The sequence below is a fragment of the Panulirus ornatus genome, chromosome 32 (genome assembly GCF_036320965.1).
Source record: "Panulirus ornatus isolate Po-2019 chromosome 32, ASM3632096v1, whole genome shotgun sequence".
NCBI classification, from domain to species: Eukaryota; Metazoa; Arthropoda; class Malacostraca; order Decapoda; family Palinuridae; genus Panulirus; species Panulirus ornatus.
The window spans coordinates 4,829,981-4,848,023 of NC_092255.1; the positions used below are offsets into that span (position 1 = coordinate 4,829,981).

The 18,043-nt window shown below is 48.8% G+C and overlaps 1 protein-coding gene across 1 annotated transcript; it reads left to right on the forward strand.

Annotated features, from left to right (window-relative positions):
* Nucleotides 1–5,737: 5,737 nt before the first annotated feature.
* LOC139759000 (roundabout homolog 2-like) lies at nt 5,738–17,833 on the forward strand. The gene is made up of 4 exons (XM_071680882.1): nt 5,738–6,564; nt 13,287–13,868; nt 14,059–15,594; nt 15,910–17,833. The coding sequence occupies exons 1-4, from the start codon at nt 6,507–6,509 to the stop codon at nt 17,025–17,027; spliced, it is 3,294 nt and encodes a 1,097-aa protein (XP_071536983.1). The 5' UTR covers nt 5,738–6,506; the 3' UTR covers nt 17,028–17,833.
* The last annotated feature ends 210 nt before the right edge of the window (nt 17,834–18,043 follow it).

Here is an 18,043-nt window from a genome sequence, read left to right on the forward strand (position 1 = left end):
TATATATATATATATATATATATATATATATATATATATATATATATTGGAAAGGATCACAATTTTGCGCGTGATCAAGTATATTCGTATGAGTCCACGGGGGAAAATGAAACACGAAAAGTTCCCAAGTGCACTTTCGTGTAATAATCACATCATCATCAGGGGAGACACAAGAGAGAAATATAACAGTCACTTGATATACAACGAAGAGTCGAAGCTAGTCTACACTATACGGCTATCACGTTTTGTGAGCTAATTCACTCTCTCTTTCCCTCTCTCTCTCTCTCTCTCTCTCTCTCTCTCTCTCTCTCTCTCTCTCTCTCTCTCTTTCTCCCTCTCTCTAAAAGACCCAATGGGGTGAAAACATTCATTGTGAGCGAGGCATCCGGTGAGGGAGAGAGGGAAGGAGGGGAGGGAGGGAAGGAGGGGAGGGAGGGGGGGGGATGGAAAGAGAAGGGAAAGGAGGGGAGGGGAGGGGAGAGGGGAGGGAAGGAAGGGGCTTTATATACTGACTCTCCTCACTTCCCGTATGGCAGGAGGGGGGGGGGTGGGTCATAAGAGAGGGGAGGGGGGAGGGGAGGGGGGAGGTCAAAGCCCCGTATGTCTGACCTGACCTCCCCCCCCGGCCCTGGGGGAGGGGGTGAGGGGAGGTCACCAGCACAGGACGTGAATCGCGTTTTCTTTCTCACAGAAATTCTAACATTAAAAAAGATATCTTTATTCTAATTTTTTTTACTGAAGTATCTTTACGTGTCTTGTGACCTCGAAGTATCTATAGATATGCTAGAATATCTGTGTTAAAAAGATATCTCTATTTTACCCTTATGACTGAAGTTAAATACGTGTCTTGTAACCTCGAAGTATCTATAGATATACTAGAACATCTATGTTAAAAAGATAAAGTTAACTACGTCTCTTGTAACCTCTAAGTATCTATAGATATACTAGAATATCTATGTTAAAAAGATAAAGTTAACTACGTCTCTTGTAACCTCTAAGTATCTATATATATATATATATATATATAGAGTATCTGCCTAATAGATTCTAAAGAGATAGATAATTATCAGCATTGAATCCTCTTTTAAGATATTCAGATCTTCAATAGACAGATGTGGTGGACATATCCTCCTCCTCCCCTCACAACCCTAGCCATCTACAACCCTAGCCATCTACAACCCTAGCCATCTACAACCCTAGCCATCTACAACCCTAGCCATCTACAACCTCTCTACCACCTCTGGCCTCCCAAGTAACAACCCAGTTCGTACCTTAACAGTCCATTAAACTCATTGATCACTACATCTTTCTGCTGTTTGTGGGGGGGGGGCCCCCACACCGACCCCCCCATACAATGGGTTCCCAATGGTGGTCAAACCCCATTGTACCATGGGGTTGACCCTCATACACTCGCTCTCTACCACCATTGGCCAATGCCGCCCCCCCCCCACAACAACCCCATTACACCTATTCACTGCTGTTATTAATACTCTCTCTCTCTCTCTCTCTCTCTCTCTCTCTCTCTCTCTCTCTCTCTCTCTCTTTCGTGCCAGCGTTGGCAACGGTGACGACGGCCGTGCAGTCGCGAAATTTGAGTATAGATAGATAGATAGGTAGATAGATAGATAGATAGATAGGTAGATAGATGAATAGGTAGGCATATAGATAGGTACAGAGATAGATAGATGAATAGATACATAGATAGATAGACAGACAAAGAGATAGATAGATGCACACATAATTAGATAGATAGATAGATAAAGAGATAGATAGATGCACACATAATTAGATAGATAGATAGATAAAGAGATAGATAGATAGATAAACAGACAGAGAGATAGATAGATGCACATATAGATAGACAGATAGACAGATAGATAGATAAATAGATAGATAGATCCAAATCCATCTAATTTTCTAAAGCCCCCCAAAAAACAATCTTAGAATTTAGAAATCAATATTAAATCGCAAGAGAGAGAGAGAGAGAGAGAGAGAGAGAGAGAGAGAGAGAGAGAGAGAGAGAGAGAGAAAAGTAGTAGTAGTAGTAGTAGTAGTAGTAGTAGTAGTAGTAGTAGTAAAAGTAAACAAACAGACGAGGGGGGCTGGGTTGTTTTCGACCCTGGCGTTCAACTTACCCAGGGATCACCTACCACCTCCCTGGCGAACACATTCGCCAGCGACCCGACCCTCCTACAGTGGAGAGGGAGGGAGGCGACCTTCGCCCTCGCCCTTGGCTGTGTTAATGTCACTCTAATGTAATTTACTGCTAATGACTTCTTCGTATATTCCTCAAAGAATCTCAAAATGTTATTAACGTTAGTTATTGCTATTTAACTCCATCCCTCCGTGAATCTAACATGTTAATAAACACTAGTCTTTTGTTATTCATTGCACTGGTGTATAGCCTCAGCTAGGTTAAAATACCTGGGTATTATGATACCTGGGTATTATGATACCTGGGTATTATGATACCTGGGTATTATGATACCTGGGTATTATGATACCTGGGTATTATGATACCTGGGTATTATGATACCTGGGTATTATGATACCAGGGTATTATGATACCAGGGTATTATGATACCTGGGTATTATGATACCTGGGTATTATGATACCTGGGTATTATGATACCTGGGTATTATGATACCTGGGTATTATGATACCTGGGTATTATGATACCTGGGTATTATGATACCTGGGTATTATGATACCAGGGTATTATGATACCAGGGTATTATGATACCTGGGTATTATGATACCTGGGTATTATGATACCTGGGTATTATGATACCTGGGTATTATGATACCTGGGTATTATGATACCTGGGTATTATGATACCTGGGTATTATGATACCAGGGTATTATGATACCAGGGTATTATGATACCTGGGTATTATGATACCTGGGTATTATGATACCTGGGTATTATGATACCTGGGTATTATGATACCTGGGTATTATGATACCTGGGTATTATGATACCTGGGTATTATGATACCTGGGTATTATGATACCAGGGTATTATGATACCAGGGTATTATGATACCTGGGTATTATGATACCTGGGTATTATGATACCAGGGTATTATGATACCAGGGTATTATGATACCTGGGTATTATGATACCAGGGTATTATGATACCTGGGTATTATGATACCTGGGTATTATGATACCTGGGTATTATGATACCTGGGTATTATGATACCTGGGTATTATGATACCTGGGTATTATGATACCAGGGTATTATGATACCTGGGTATTATGATACCTGGGTATTATGATACCTGGGTATTATGATACCAGGGTATTATGATACCTGGGTATTATGATACCTGGGTATTATGATACCTGGGTATTATGATACCTGGGTATTATGATACCAGGGTATTATGATACCTGGGTATTATGATACCTGGGTATTATGATACCTGGGTATTATGATACCTGGGTATTATGATACCTGGGTATTATGATACCTGGGTATTATGATACCTGGGTATTATGATACCTGGGTATTATGATACCTGGGTATTATGATACCTGGGTATCTAATTGCGGAAGGGGAAACATAAGGGTTTGTACACCCAATCTTTCTCCCCTCCCTCTTCCTGTATCCCATCACGCTCCCTGTACAGTACATGTACTCAGAAATGTACACATGTACAGTACATGTACTCAGAAATGTACACATGTACAGTACATGTACTCAGAAATGTACACATGTACAGTACATGTACTCAGAAATGTACACATGTACAGTACATGTACTCAGAAATGTACACATGTCCAGTACATGTACTCAGAAATGTACACATGTACAGTACATGTACTCAGAAATGTACACATGTACAGTACATGTACTCAGAAATGTACATGTGTACAGCCTCAAAGGTGGCTTCCCCCCCCCCCCCAGTCCTGTAGCCCACTACAGTAAGTATGTATGGGGAAAGTATGATAACCCCCATCTATCAACCCCCTACATAACCACCCCCTCCATCCTGTTGTGTCCATTACTATGATTGTATCTTTCCCCCATACACTATGAATGTAAGGGGAGGTACACCTACCCCAACTATCTTCCCCCATACACTATGAATGTAAGGGGAGGTACACCTACCCCAGCAATATTACCCCATACACTATGAATGTAAGGGGAGGTACACCTACCCCAGCAATATTACCCCATACACTATGAATGTAAGGGGAGGTACACCTACCCCAACTATCTTCCCCCATACACTATGAATGTAAGGGGAGGTACACCTACCCCAACTATCTTCCCCCATACACTATGAATGTAAGGGGAGGTACACCGACCCTAGCAAACAACCCCTACATAAACACCCATGCCAATACGCAGACTATGTCCATGTCTCCAAGAAAACGAAGCTATGCCCCACTTACCCAACTGTAAGTGGGCGACAAGTTTGAGTACTGTAGTGGGGGACTGACGGATGGGATGGCTCATTTAGTGGGAGGGTGAATGGTGGGGAAGGAGAGGCGGCAATAGAGAGATGGAGAAAGGATGGAATGTGGAGGGAAATAGCACAGAAGAAGGAATTCCACATGGCTCTTGACTTAGTGTATGTATTGTTGGATATTTGAAGGGGAGACTTAAGAAAACTATTAGACCCATTGGAAGTGTCGCAGCCGACCACGGGGAAATGACCCACATACGGATGACGGTCAAGAGCATAGAAAACGGTGATATGAGTGCGGTATATGTATGGATATAGAGGGGGAAGTGTTCGCTATATGGATGATAATGATGTTATGGAGGAGTTCATCATGAGAGAAAATTGATGAAGAAATGTAAAGTTAAGGTATGATTTATATAGCGTTAGATATATGGGTTATTAACGTTATATTGAACACACACACACACACACACACACACACACACACACACACACACACACACACACACACACATACACACACACACCTCCTGACGAAGTAGCTGCAGGAGCAAGACTCAAGCTGACGAAGAAGAAAAGCTTGAGGAGAAGGAAGCCATACATCACAGGGTGACCAAGAGCAAAAGTCACTTTACAATCGTGCGGCTGGAGAGCCTTGTGTATTGTAGGTAGCTCGGGGTAAGAAGGTGCTATAGAACCCCCTCCCACCCAGGACCATATGGTTTGTTCTACGGTAAGCCCCACGTGCCTCCCGCGCCCTTAGGGACTTTGGGAGTAAAACCCCCCCGCCACCCCCCCCAAGCAACCGAGGGGGGGGGGGTGGCGCTACCCAGCTTTGGCATGCCCGAAATGTGGGGTGGGGGAGGAGGAGGGGGGGAAGGAGGGGGGGAAGGAGGGGGGGAGGAGGAGGAGGGGGGGAAGGGAGGGGGGGATTTCCCATGACAGAAGCTGCCCCCCCAGCCCCCCCCCCCCTAGTAAAGGGTTGTTGTAGGCTGAGGACCAGAGGGACATAAGTATACAAAGAGTAAGAGAGTTACAGACACACACACACACACACACACACACACACACACACACTCACACACACACACACACACACACGACCAGACCCACCCACACCCGACCCAATTCGACCCAACCCACCACCCTCTGTATAGACCTCCACCTTCGCCTCGCCTTCCCTCACCCACCCTCCCCACCCAGCCGATAGCCTCGAGAGGCGCCCCCCACACACACCCCACACCCCCACACTCCCCACACTCCCCACCGTCCCGTGGCGCCGTCCCACGACGGGGCGAGCGAGCGAACCAGTGTCAGTGGAGACTTGGACCAGGCAAGGTGGAGCTGGCTGGTTGGTCCTTCGTGCCAGCCAACGCGGAGCGCTCGTGAACCTACACCTCCCACCCACGTACTCCCACCCACGTACCACCACCTCCCACCCACGTACTACCACCTCCCACCCACGTACCACCACCTCCCACCCACGTACTACCACCTCCCACCCACGTACCACCACCTCCCACCCACGTACCACCACCTCCCACCCACGTACTACCACCTCCCACCCACGTACTACCACCTCCCACCCACGTACTCCTGGCTCTTACGACGGGCGTCCCATGCTACGCCCCCTCCTCCTCCCCTTGACGTAAACCACCACCAATCCCTCGTTACGACGACGCATCTCGCTCCTCCTGCGACACCACACAAGTGGGTAACCCACCCTCCCTCTTCACACACACACAAGCTCAGCGCGTACGATACACGTCCCCCCCCGATAACCATCATCGGTGTAAGGTAACGCAATACGTCGTGTTGCTCGATCTGTCGTAGACGAGGTCGTAACAAGCGCTGACGGAGGAGGAGGAAGAGGAAGAGGAGGGCGGCGCACACGGGCGTGTGCGCCCGCGCGTCTATAATATCGCTGGCAAGCTGGCATGGATGCCCTGTGTCTCGCTCTCTCTCCAAACGATGACAGAGTCGGTGCGTATAGTGGCGCGGAAGGGATTTGAGTTGGTAGAGGACGTCTACAGGAAGAGGAGGAGGAGGAATAACACTTTATTCCCCCCGTACGTAGAGAGGAGATGATGGAGATTATCGTCCTTATGCTTCTGGTCGCTGGTGCCACAGCTGGAGACACAGGTGAGTCGAGGTATGGTTTAACTCGGGTTTATGTGTCGGTCCTGAGGTCATGCGAAGGGGAGTGGAGGGTTTAACTCGGGTTTATGTGCGATTGTAGGGGCGATACATTGGTTTATGTATGATCTAGAGATGGGAGTGGATGGTTTAGCTCGGGTTTATGTTCGATCTAGAGGCGATGCATTGGTTTATGCATCATCTAGGAGTAGGAGGTTTAACTCCGGTTTATGTATAATCTAGAAGTGATACATTGGTTTATTTATGATCTAGGGGTAGAGTAGGAGTTTTAACTGGTTTATGTGCAATACAGAGGAGATACACTGGGTTATTTATGATCTGGAGATGGTTTTAGAAGGTTTAACTTGGGTTTATGTTCGATCTAGAAGAGATACATTGGTTTATGTGTGATCTAGGAGTGGGAAGAGGAGGTTTAACTCGGGTTTATGTGTGATCTACAGGCGATGCATTGGTTTATGTATGATCTAGAGATGGGTTTAGAAGGTTTAACTCTGGTTTATGTGCGATCTTGAGGCGATACATTGGTTTATGTAAGATCTAGAAATAGGTTTAGAAGGTTTAACTCTGGTTTATGTGCGATGTAGAGGCGATACATTGGTTTATGTATGATCTAGAGATGGGTTTAGGAGGTTTAACTCTAGTTTATGTACGATCTAGAAGTGATACACTGGTTTAAGTACGACTTAGAAATGCCCAGAAGGGGAGATGATAAACCTCGGGTTTATGTATGATCTAGGAATGATACTAGAGGATGAGGAAGGTTTAACATGGTTTTATCTTTGGTTTATAGGTGATACGAAGGTGATGAGAGGGGTTTAAACACAGGTTTATGGGTCATGTTGAGGTAATGCACTGCGGGGAGGGGGAACAGGGTTTAACATAGGTTTATGTGTTATCTAGAGAGACTAGGAGGTGAACGAGATGGTTTAACTCTGGTTTATGTGTGCCCTAGAGACTCTATGATGGCATACAGGTTTAACAAGGACAGTACTTAACGAATATATATATCTTTCTTTCTTTTCTTTTAAACTATTCGCCATTTCCCGCGTTAGCGAGGTAGCGTTAGGAACAGAGGACTGGGCCTTTTTTGGAATATCCTCACCTGGCCCCCTCTGTTCCTTCTTTTGGAAAATTTAAAAAAATGAGAGGGGAGGATTTCCAGCCCCCCGCTCCCTCCCCTTTTAGTCGACGCAGGGAATACGTGGGAAGTATTCTTAATCCCCTATCCCCAGGGATAAAAATGATCTATTTATCTAAAATCTAAAAACAAAAATGTTTTTAGAAATTTCTCAATTTAATTTTTTTTCGACTTTAAAGATCTGATATATAGTGAAAAATTTTCTAAATATGATACATACAAATGTTCAAAAATCTTCAAAGATATTAAATTTTTCCAAATTTTTTCAAATATTAAATTTTTAGTGAAAAATTACAAATTAATTGTTTAAATTTAAGGTAAAAATTTCTAAATATGATACATATAAATGTTCAAAATCTTGAACGATATTAGATTTTTCCAAATTCTCTTTCAAATTAATAAATTTTCAGTGTAAAATTACAAATTAATTGTTCAAATTTAAGGTAAAATCTTTCATATATTATAACATTAGAAGAGCCACATATACAGCGAAAGTGTTGAACATATCAGAAAAAATTATTCTTAAGAACTGAAGTAGGTTTTCCAAATTTACGATGGTTGGATGTAGTTTAATTTGACGTTGTTAACGACCCTAGCAGAAAATAGCCCTAAAACTCAAACAACCATCCAACTTATATTAGTATTAATGATAGTTTTTATATCAATCGAAAAATTTATGATATTTTTTCCAAAAATTAAATTTCATGATTTTTTTGAAAAAAAATCTATCAGAAATTTTCTCATTATTATGTCTGTCTCTCAAAGATTTAACGGAATAGTGTCATTGTTACGACACCACGTCACATCGTCACCGTAACGCGACTGTAGCCACGCAGCGTTACCAAGGTTCCGTCACAACGGGAGGAACCCGCGCCGGCAGCGTTGCCATAGCCCACGTTACGCTCACAAGCAGTGATACCAACGCAAATTATTATTTTTTTTTCTCTCTCTATTTCAAATATTATTTTTGGGGGGAGGGTTTTTGTATGGCCTCTCTCTCTCTCTCTCTCTCTCTCTCTCTCTCTCTCTCTCTCTCTCTCTCTCTCTCGCCCCGCCCCTTCTCTCTCTCTCTCTCTCTCTCTCTCTCTCTCTCTCTCTCTCTCTCTCTCTCTCTCTCTCTCTCGCCCCGCCCCTTCTCTCTCTCTCTCTCTCTCTCTCTCTCTCTCTCTCTCTCTCTCAGTACCAAACAATATCTAGGTCACATGGAGTGAGATTATTGGTCCTTCGAATAGCTTCTTTCCAGACCCTTAACTTGACCCCGTCCCTTAACTTACCACCGTCCCTTAACTTGCCACCGTCCCTTAACTTGACCCCGTCCCTTAACTTGACCCCGTCCCTTAACTCCGTCCCTTAACTTGACCCCGTCCCTTAACCCCGTCCCTTAACTTGACCCCGTCCCTTAACCCCGTCCCTTAACCAAGTTGTTAGAGATTGTGAGTGGCGCCATGAGAGGTGTACTGGGGCCCAATATGAGGCGGGCGGGAGGTGAGTGAGTGAGTGAGTGAGTGAGGGGTGAAGTGTGAGGGAGGTGAACCAGGGAGGGGGGAGGCCTCATATTACCCTCACAGCTCAGGAGGTGAAAATGACTTTGGCAGGTGAAGGTTGGGGGGGGGGGGGTTACAGACACGCCACTGTCTACCACAGAGAAATGTGGTTCTCAGTGAATGTAGGTTTGCGGCAGGGGTGTGTGATGTCTCCATGGTTGTTTAATTTGTTTATGGATGGGGTTGTTAGGGAGGTGAATGCAAGAGTTTTGGAAAGAGGGGCAAGTATGAAGTCTGTTGGGGATGAGAGAGCTTGGGAAGTGAGTCAGTTGTTGTTCGCTGATGATACAGCGCTGGTGGCTGATTCATGTGAGAAACTGCAGAAGCTGGTGACTGAGTTTGGTAAAGTGTGTGAAAGAAGAAAGTTAAGAGTAAATGTGAATAAGAGCAAGGTTATTAGGTACAGTAGGGTTGAGGGTCAAGTCAATTGGGAGGTGAGTTTGAATGGAGAAAAACTGGAGGAAGTAAAGTGTTTTAGATATCTGGGAGTGGATCTGGCAGCGGATGGAACCATGGAAGCGGAAGTGAATCATAGGGTGGTGGAGGGGGCGAAGATCCTGGGAGCATTGAAGAATGTGTGGAAGTCGAGAACATTATCTCGGAAAGCAAAAATGGGTATGTTTGAAGGAATAGTGGTTCCAACAATGTTGTATGGTTGCGAGGCGTGGGCTATGGATAGAGTTGTGCGCAGGAGGATGGATGTGCTGGAAATGAGATGTTTGAGGACAATGTGTGGTGTGAGGTGGTTTGATCAAGTAAGTAACGTAAGGGTAAGAGAGATGTGTGGAAATAAAAAGAGCGTGGTTGAGAGAGCAGAAGAGGGTGTTTTGAAATGGTTTGGGCACATGGAGAGGATGAGTGAGGAAAGATTGACCAAGAGGATATATGTGTCGGAGGTGGAGGGAACGAGGAGAAGAGGGAGACCAAATTGGAGGTGGAAAGATGGAGTGAAAAAGATTTTGTGTGATCGGGGCCTGAACATGCAGGAGGGTGAAAGGAGGGCAAGGAATAGAGTGAATTGGAGCGATGTGGTATACCGGGGTTGACGTGCTGTCATTGGATTGAATCAAGGCATGTGAAGCGTCTGGGGTAAACCATGGAAAGCTGTGTAGGTATGTATATTTGCGTGTGTGGACGTATGTATAAACGTGTGTATGGGGGTGGGTTGGGCCATTTCTTTCGTCTGTTTCCTTGCGCTACCTCGCAAACGCGGGAGACAGCGACAAAGCAAAAAAAAAAAAAAAAAAAAAAAAATATATATATATATATATATATATATATATATATATATATATATATATATATATATATATATATATATATATCCCATCCCTTGTACTGTGCGGGGAGGGAGTTGTACACTGGTGGGGCCCCATCTCGTGTGTGTGTGTGTGTGTGTGTGTGTGTGTAACATGAGGGGAGGGAGGGGGGGTAGAGTGAACTGCTCTCTCCCTCGTTGTTATATAAGAACCAAATACTCTTAAATCACAAAGATTAAGTTGTGTTATGGCCCCATTATTACTCCCCCCCCCAATTATTACTCCCCCCATTCAAGTCACGCAAGAAGTTCAGTGTTTCCGAGGCAATGGGTGATTATCTCTCTGATCAATCAATGATTATCTCCTTGATTAATTAGTGATTATCTTGATAAATTAGTGATTATCTCCCTGATTATTCAGTGATTATCTCCCTAATCAATCAATGATTATCTCCTTGATTAATCAGGGATTATCTCCCTAGTTAATCAATGACTATCTCCTTGATTAATCGGTGATTATCTCCTTGATTAATCAGGGATTATCTCCCTAATTAATCAATGACTATCTCCTTGATTAATCAGTGGTTATTTCTTTGATCAATTAGTGATTATCTCCCTAATTAATAAATGATCATTTTGATTAATCAGCGATTATTTCTTTGACTAATCAGTGATTATCTCCCTAATTCATCAATAATTATCTCCTTGATTAATCAGTTATGATTTCTTTAAATAATTAGTGATCATCTCCCTAATTAATCAATGATTATCTCCTTGATTAATCATATGAGCATATGGTCATCTGTTATAATAATCTGAAGCAGATTTAGCAAAGTCCGCTACTCTTCATCGACAAGTTACGGAATCCCGCTATACATAGCGTCATATCCCGCAATCCCGCTATACACATACCGTCATATCCCGCGATCCTGCTCTACACAGCGCCTTATCCCACAATCCCGCTATACATAGCGTCATATCCAACAATCCCGCTACACATAGCGTTCCCGCTACACATCTTACCCGACAATCCCGCTACACATAGGATCATATCCCGCAATCCTGCTACACATAGCGTCATATCCCACCATCCCGCTACACATAGCGTCATATCCCACCATCCCGCTACACATAGCGTCATATCCCACCATCCCGCTACACATAGCGTCATATCCCACCATCCCGCTACACACAGCGTCATATCCCACCATCCCGCTACACACAGCGTCATATCCCACCATCCCGCTACACATAGCGTCATATCCCACCATCCCGCTACACATAGCGTCATATCCCAGAGACCCCCTTTCGCCCCATCCATTACATTAGACTTGACCTCTGTCCCACATATCCCACTTAGATACGCTGGCCACCTCAGTGTGAGACAGTCTGGGATAAAAGAAAGAAGGTTCATGGGATATTAAACCCAGTAGAAGAGATGGGTAGGGGCCATTGTAACGTTAGTGGGGGAGGAAGGTGGGTACGTATATCATAACCGGGCGCAATACAATGCTATCTATGGCCAGATGGTCGACACTCTGGTGATGGTAGCATGTGGTTTTCTCCTCTTTGTGTTCTCGAAGAAGAGGGGGTTTGGGGGGGGGGTGTTATAGGCCCCCCCCCTCTTTTTTTTCATTTTCTAAATCAACCTCTCCCAAGGCCAGCTCCTAGATAGATAGATAGATGGATGGAGAGAGAGAGAGAGAGAGAGAGAGAGAGAGAGAGAGAGAGAGAGAGAGAGAGAGAGAGAGAGAATGATTATCTTTAATATGATTTTTTGAGGTCAGGGAGATGGGCTGGTTAGTAACAAGGTGTATTGGTCGCTAGTAAAGTGTACCAGGGTGTTATATGATGTACTAGGGGCTAGTAGGAAGGATCAGGGGCTAGTAAGGTGTAGTCTAGCGCTACTGCGGAGTCTTCGTCGGGTGTACTGGGGTATAGTAAGGTGTACTGGGGTGTCTTCGCCAGGTATACTGGGGTGTAGTAAGGCGTATGGGGCTGTCCTTAGGCGTACCGGAGTGTAGTAAGATGTACTGGAGTGTAGTAAGGTGTGCTGGGGTGTCCTCAGGCATACTGAAGTATCCTCAGGTGTACTGGGGTGTCCTCAGGTGTACTGGGGTGTAGTCAGGTGTACTGGGGTGTCCTCAGGTGTACTGGGGTGTAGTCAGGTGTATTGGGGTGTCCTCAGGTGTACTGGGGTGTTCTCAGGTGTACTGGGGTGTAGTCAGATTTACTGGGGTGTCCTCAGGTGTACTGAAGTTTCCACAGGTGTACTGGGGCGTCCTCAGGTGTACTGGGGTGTATTCAGGTGTACTAGGGTGTCCTCAGGTGTACTGAGGCGTCCTCAGGTGTACTGGGATGTCCTCAGGTGTACCGGGGTGTAAACAGGTGTACTAGGGTGTCCTCAGGTGTACCGAAGTGTAGTCAGGTGTCCTGGGGTGTCCTCAGGTGTATTGAAGTGTAATCAGGTGTACTGGGGTGTCCTCGGGTGTACTGAGGCGTCGTCAGGTGTACTGAGGCGTATTCAGGTGTACTGGGGCGTCCTCAGGTGTACTGGGGTGTCGTCAGGTGTACTGGGGTGTAGTCAGGTGTCTGTGTGTTGTGTGTTGCAGGGGCCGGGGTGTCCTCATGTGTACTGAGGTGTCGTCAGGTGTACTGGGGTGTAGTCAGGTGTACCGGGGTGTCGTCAGGTGTACTGGGGTGTCGCCAGGTGTACTGGGGTGTCGCCAGGTGTACTGGGGTGTCCTCAGGTGTGTATGTGTTGCAGGTGGGCGGCCCCCAGTCATCAAGGAACACCCAGGCAGCGTCGTCGCCCGGCGCAACGACCCCGCCACGCTGAACTGCGCAGCCAGCGGCGCTGCGCGGATCCAGTGGTTCCGGGAGGGTCGGGAGGTGGCCACGTCGCCCTTGGACTCCCGCTCCCACAGGGTCCTCCTGCCCTCGGGATCCTTGTTCTTCCTGCGCGTCATCGCCTCCAAGAAGGACGCAGACGCCGGGACGTACTGGTGCGTCGCATCCAACAGCCACGGGGAGACGCGGTCGCGCAACGCGACGCTGACGGTGGCGTCGCTGGCGTACGACTTCCAGAGGCAGGCGGGCCCTTCCGTCAGGATCCGCGTCGGGGACCCGCTCGTCCTGCCGTGCCGCCCTCCCAGGGGCACCCCGACGCCCGAGGTCCACTGGCTGAGGGAGGGACACCTGGTCTCCAACGCGAGTCGCGTGAGCGTCTCGGACGAAGGCGACCTCGTCTTCAGCAGGACCGTCGAAGGGGATGCGGCCACGTACGTCTGCCGGGCTAGGAACGCCGCCGGTGTGCGTGAGTCCTCCCCCACCCACCTCACAGTCATGAGTAAGTAAAGGGGTTATGAGTCATGAGTCATATGAAAGTAAAGGGGTTATGAGTCATGAGTCATATGAGTATGGTGTTTGTATATCAAATCTGTTTGAACTTTCATGTCGGAGACGCTGACGGAGAGATATATTCCTGGTGCTGTGAGTAACAGTTGAGTGATCCATGTGTTCTCCCGCCCCACACACAGCCCCGCCCTGGTTCGAGGAGCGGCCTTCCAACGTCACCTCGGCGTCAGGCGTGGTGGTGGAGCTGGCGTGTAGGGCGCGGGGTTCGCCCGCGCCCACGGTGACCTGGCGGAGGTTGGACGGCAAGATGCCCCTGGGTCGTGCGACCATACAGGAGGAGAAGTTGGTGTTGGACGGGGTGGTGGCTGGCGACTCGGGCACGTATGTGTGTGAGGTGGAGAATGAGGCGGGTGTGGCGGCAGCCCGGGCCTCCCTCACCGTCGTGGACGCCCCCCAGTTGACCCAGCGGTCGCAAGACCTCCAGGTCATGGCGGGTCAGGCGACCCAGGTCATGTGTCGCGTAGAGGGTCAGCCTCCACCTACGGTGCTATGGCGACTCCCGACGGTGGACAGGGCCGCCCTCCTGTCGCCCGGCCAGACGAGCGGCCACGCCACCGTCTCGGCCGACGGACGCACCCTCCTCCTGCAGCAGGCGAGCGCGGAGGACAGCGGCACCTACCACTGCTGGGCCGTCAGCAGCGGCGGGGGCGTCAGCGGGCGGGCGGAGGTCCTGGTCGTCTCAGGTCACCCTCCGCCCGTTATGGGCGTGGGTCCTCGTGACCTGACTTTGACCCGCGGGAGCCAGGCGTCCTTCCCGTGCGAGGCGGTGAGCGAGGGGGCCGAGGCTGACCTCGCCTGGTGGCACCGTCCCTCTCCCTCTCACCCTCCCCGCCGCCTCTCCCAGGGCGCGGCTCACCCGCGGCTCTCCCTCCCGGCCAACGGCGCCCTTATCATCAAGGACGTGCGTGACGAGGACGCGGGGATATACACGTGCCACGTGACTGCCGCCAGCGGCACTGTGCAACAGCAGGCGGTGCTCCGGGTGTCCAAGGACGCGCCCCGCCAACCCGCATCCCAGCCTCTCCTGCCGGCGCCGCCCTCCAAGCCGCGTCTCGTCGCCGTCAACGAAACGGCCGTGCAGCTGAGCTGGATGCCCAACTCGCAGGTGAGCGGGGATTCGAACCAGTGGTACAAGGTGGAGTACTGGCGCGAGGGTTGGGAGGAGTGGCGCGTGGCGCACGCTGTCGTCACCAGCGAGCGATGCGTGGTGACCCGCTTGACCCCGGGTCAGACTTACACCTTCCTGGTGCGCGCCGTCAGCAGCAGAGGGGCGTCCTTCCCCAGCCCTTGGTCTGACCCGGTCACCACGCGACCTCCACCTGACCCCAGCTTGACCCTGGAGCAGTTGCGTCACATCCGGCGCCGTCTCTCGCGACCGGTGCTGACCCTCACCAGCGCCGCCGTCAGCGCCCCCGACAGCGTCCAGCTCGTCTGGGACTTCCTGGCTCCGACGGAGGAGTCTGTGGAGGGCGTGCTGGTGTACGCGGTGGACGACCTGGGGGCTGTACAAGTGGCCACTGTCCTGGGCACCTCGAGTTCCACCCACCTACTGGATGACCTCCGACCCAACACACCATACATGTTCTTCGTGGTTCCCTTCTGGCACAGCGTGGAGGGCACGCCCTCCAACTCACGCTCCCTCACCACTCCAGAAGACGGTAAGTGTCATAGATATTTGCCATCACGTAGTAAAGATATTCTACACTTTACTTTGTGATCATCTTATCGACCTTGAATATTACACGATTGTCAAATATTGTGGTCCCTCTTCAACCATACTCTTATCTCTGCAAGTCTAGTCTTATCTGATATAGATCTGATCTAATCTTCTAGTCATTTACCTATGTTTTACCCGGGTTCGACCCCACTCGAAGGGGTCCGTGAGCTTGGTATCTGCTTTCTATGGCTGTCATGTGTACACAGAGGATGGGGAGGGGGGTTCGAGTCTCACTAGACCTTGTTGTCTTCCACAGTGCCGGAGGCGGCGCCCGGCGACGTGCGACTGTCGCAGCGGAGGGACGGGTCCGTCCTCATCCAGTGGTCCGCCGTGGGGGAGAGGGAGGCCCGTGGCCGCCTGGTGGGCTACCAGGTCACCCTTAACCACAACGGGAGCCACACCACGCAGACGGTGACCACCCCGTGGTTGGAGTCGCGCGGCCTCCTGCCTGGCCAGCTGTATACCGTGCGTGTGGCCGCCCTCACAGCTGCGGGGACCGGCCCGCTCAGCGACCCCGTCTTGCTCGACGTCGGCCGCGCTGGCGCCCACGGCTTCCCAGACGCCGACGGCGACGCAAACGGCGGTGAAGAGGAGGAGGAGGGCGGTGGTTCCCTGTTGTACGCTCCACCGCAGCCGGCGTGGCTCGTGTACCTGCTGATACCGCTGGTCGTGCTGCTGTGTCTGGCCACCCTGCTGTACGTGGGGCGCCTGCGGCACAAGGCGCCCCCCTCCAACCCTCCCCACGCCCCGGCCTTGTACCAGGACCCCTCCATCTACCCCGACCACCCCTCCGTCAACATGTACAGCGAACACAAGCTGTGGCGCCCCACCGACAGCGACAAGGATTCAAGTCTGTCTTCGACGCGTCTCCTGCCTGCGGACCAGACGGCCAACGAGTACGCGGAGCCGCGCCTCCAGCGGACCAGCCAGGTGACGACGGAGCCCTACGCTACCACGGCTCTCCTGTCCGACGACCCGCTTCGTCAGCGTCAAGACGCTCGCTGGCCACACCAGGGGACCGACGATTCCGGTGTGCACGTTAACTGGGTCGCCTTCCTCCCGCCCCCGCCGGCCTGCCCTCCGCCCCTGGACCTCGACCAGGGTGACCCAGCCAGCTCCAGTGGTCCCCTCCAGGCCCCAAGGGGCGTCCACTCAGCCACCTCCCAGTACGACAACATGGCCGGGTCGTCGGAGCGATACGAACGACCGTGCGGCAACGACACGCAACACACGTACGAGGCGTATACGCAGGTGGTGACGCCCTTGGACGGTGTCCTCACCTTCAACACCCTCCAAACCCGCGGCTCGCGGAGGGTTCGCGCACACTGCTCCTCCGCGAGGCCCCCAGAACCAGAGCGGAGCAATACTCAATAGACCACAATATATATATATATATATATATATATATATATATATATATATATATATATATATATATATATATATGTATATATGAGCGGCTTTGAACCTCAGCTGTTACAGTACCAAAGCTTTGAATACGTCATAGTTATGCTTTTAACTTTGTCCATACTTGATGACCAGTGTCTACGTAAACTGATGGAGGACGCCTTAATCATGCGCAGTGGGAGACCATTCTATATCTGCACAGTTACAAGACTCTCCTCCCACAAACACACATACCACTGTAGGGCCTTGTTAAGGACACACATAGCATTAACGGAAGATAGTCTGGCCTTGTTAAAGACACAGGGAGGATCAGTTCTCCTTCTACAGGAACTATTATGATCGGTGGTAGACTATCGTACCCCCGACTTACTAGTTACATCCTAACCCCTTTGGAAAGGAATTGACCAATCACGTCTCAGGACCGTGCCTCCCATATAACTATGATCTACGAACTACTGAGAAGACTACAACCTCTATGGCACAACTCCATTAAGACCTGAATTGCTTCCACCCAGTGACATAAACACTTCGTACGTACACTTTCTTCCTGTCTTCCCAGCCTTTCAGATCTCCTATAGAAGATCCACGAGAATTTCCTGGCCTGACTACAGATGTGTGACAACACATGGTGGTGTGCCAAACAGATGTATTTGTGGGTCATTAGATTCGTCATTTGATTAATGCTTAATCAAGTATAGTCACTATTTTGTATATATATATATAATTAACATTTATATTTTTGTATAGAAAAAAAAATGTAATTGGAAATAAATGAGGAGTGTTTCATTTACCTCGAATTGTGTTAATTATAGTGAGATAATTACCATAATTTGTGGTTCCAAGAAATGAATGTTTTAGGTTATATTACAATTAACAACTGGGTTACAAACCACAATTTCTTCTTCATCATTCTCATAAACCTGGGTCATAAACCACGAGGATTTAGTCATCAGTGTTATGGGTTTAATTCATAAACCACGAGA

Coding starts and splice junctions, on each gene's coding strand:
- LOC139759000 (XM_071680882.1), top strand. CDS start 6,507: ATGATGGAGATTATCGTCCTTATGCTTCTGGTCGCTGGTGCCACAGCT. Junction 6,565..13,286: donor TGCCACAGCTGGAGACACAG/GTGAGTCGAGGT, acceptor TATGTGTTGCAG/GTGGGCGGCCCCCAGTCATC. Junction 15,595..15,909: donor CCTCACCACTCCAGAAGACG/GTAAGTGTCATA, acceptor TGTCTTCCACAG/TGCCGGAGGCGGCGCCCGGC.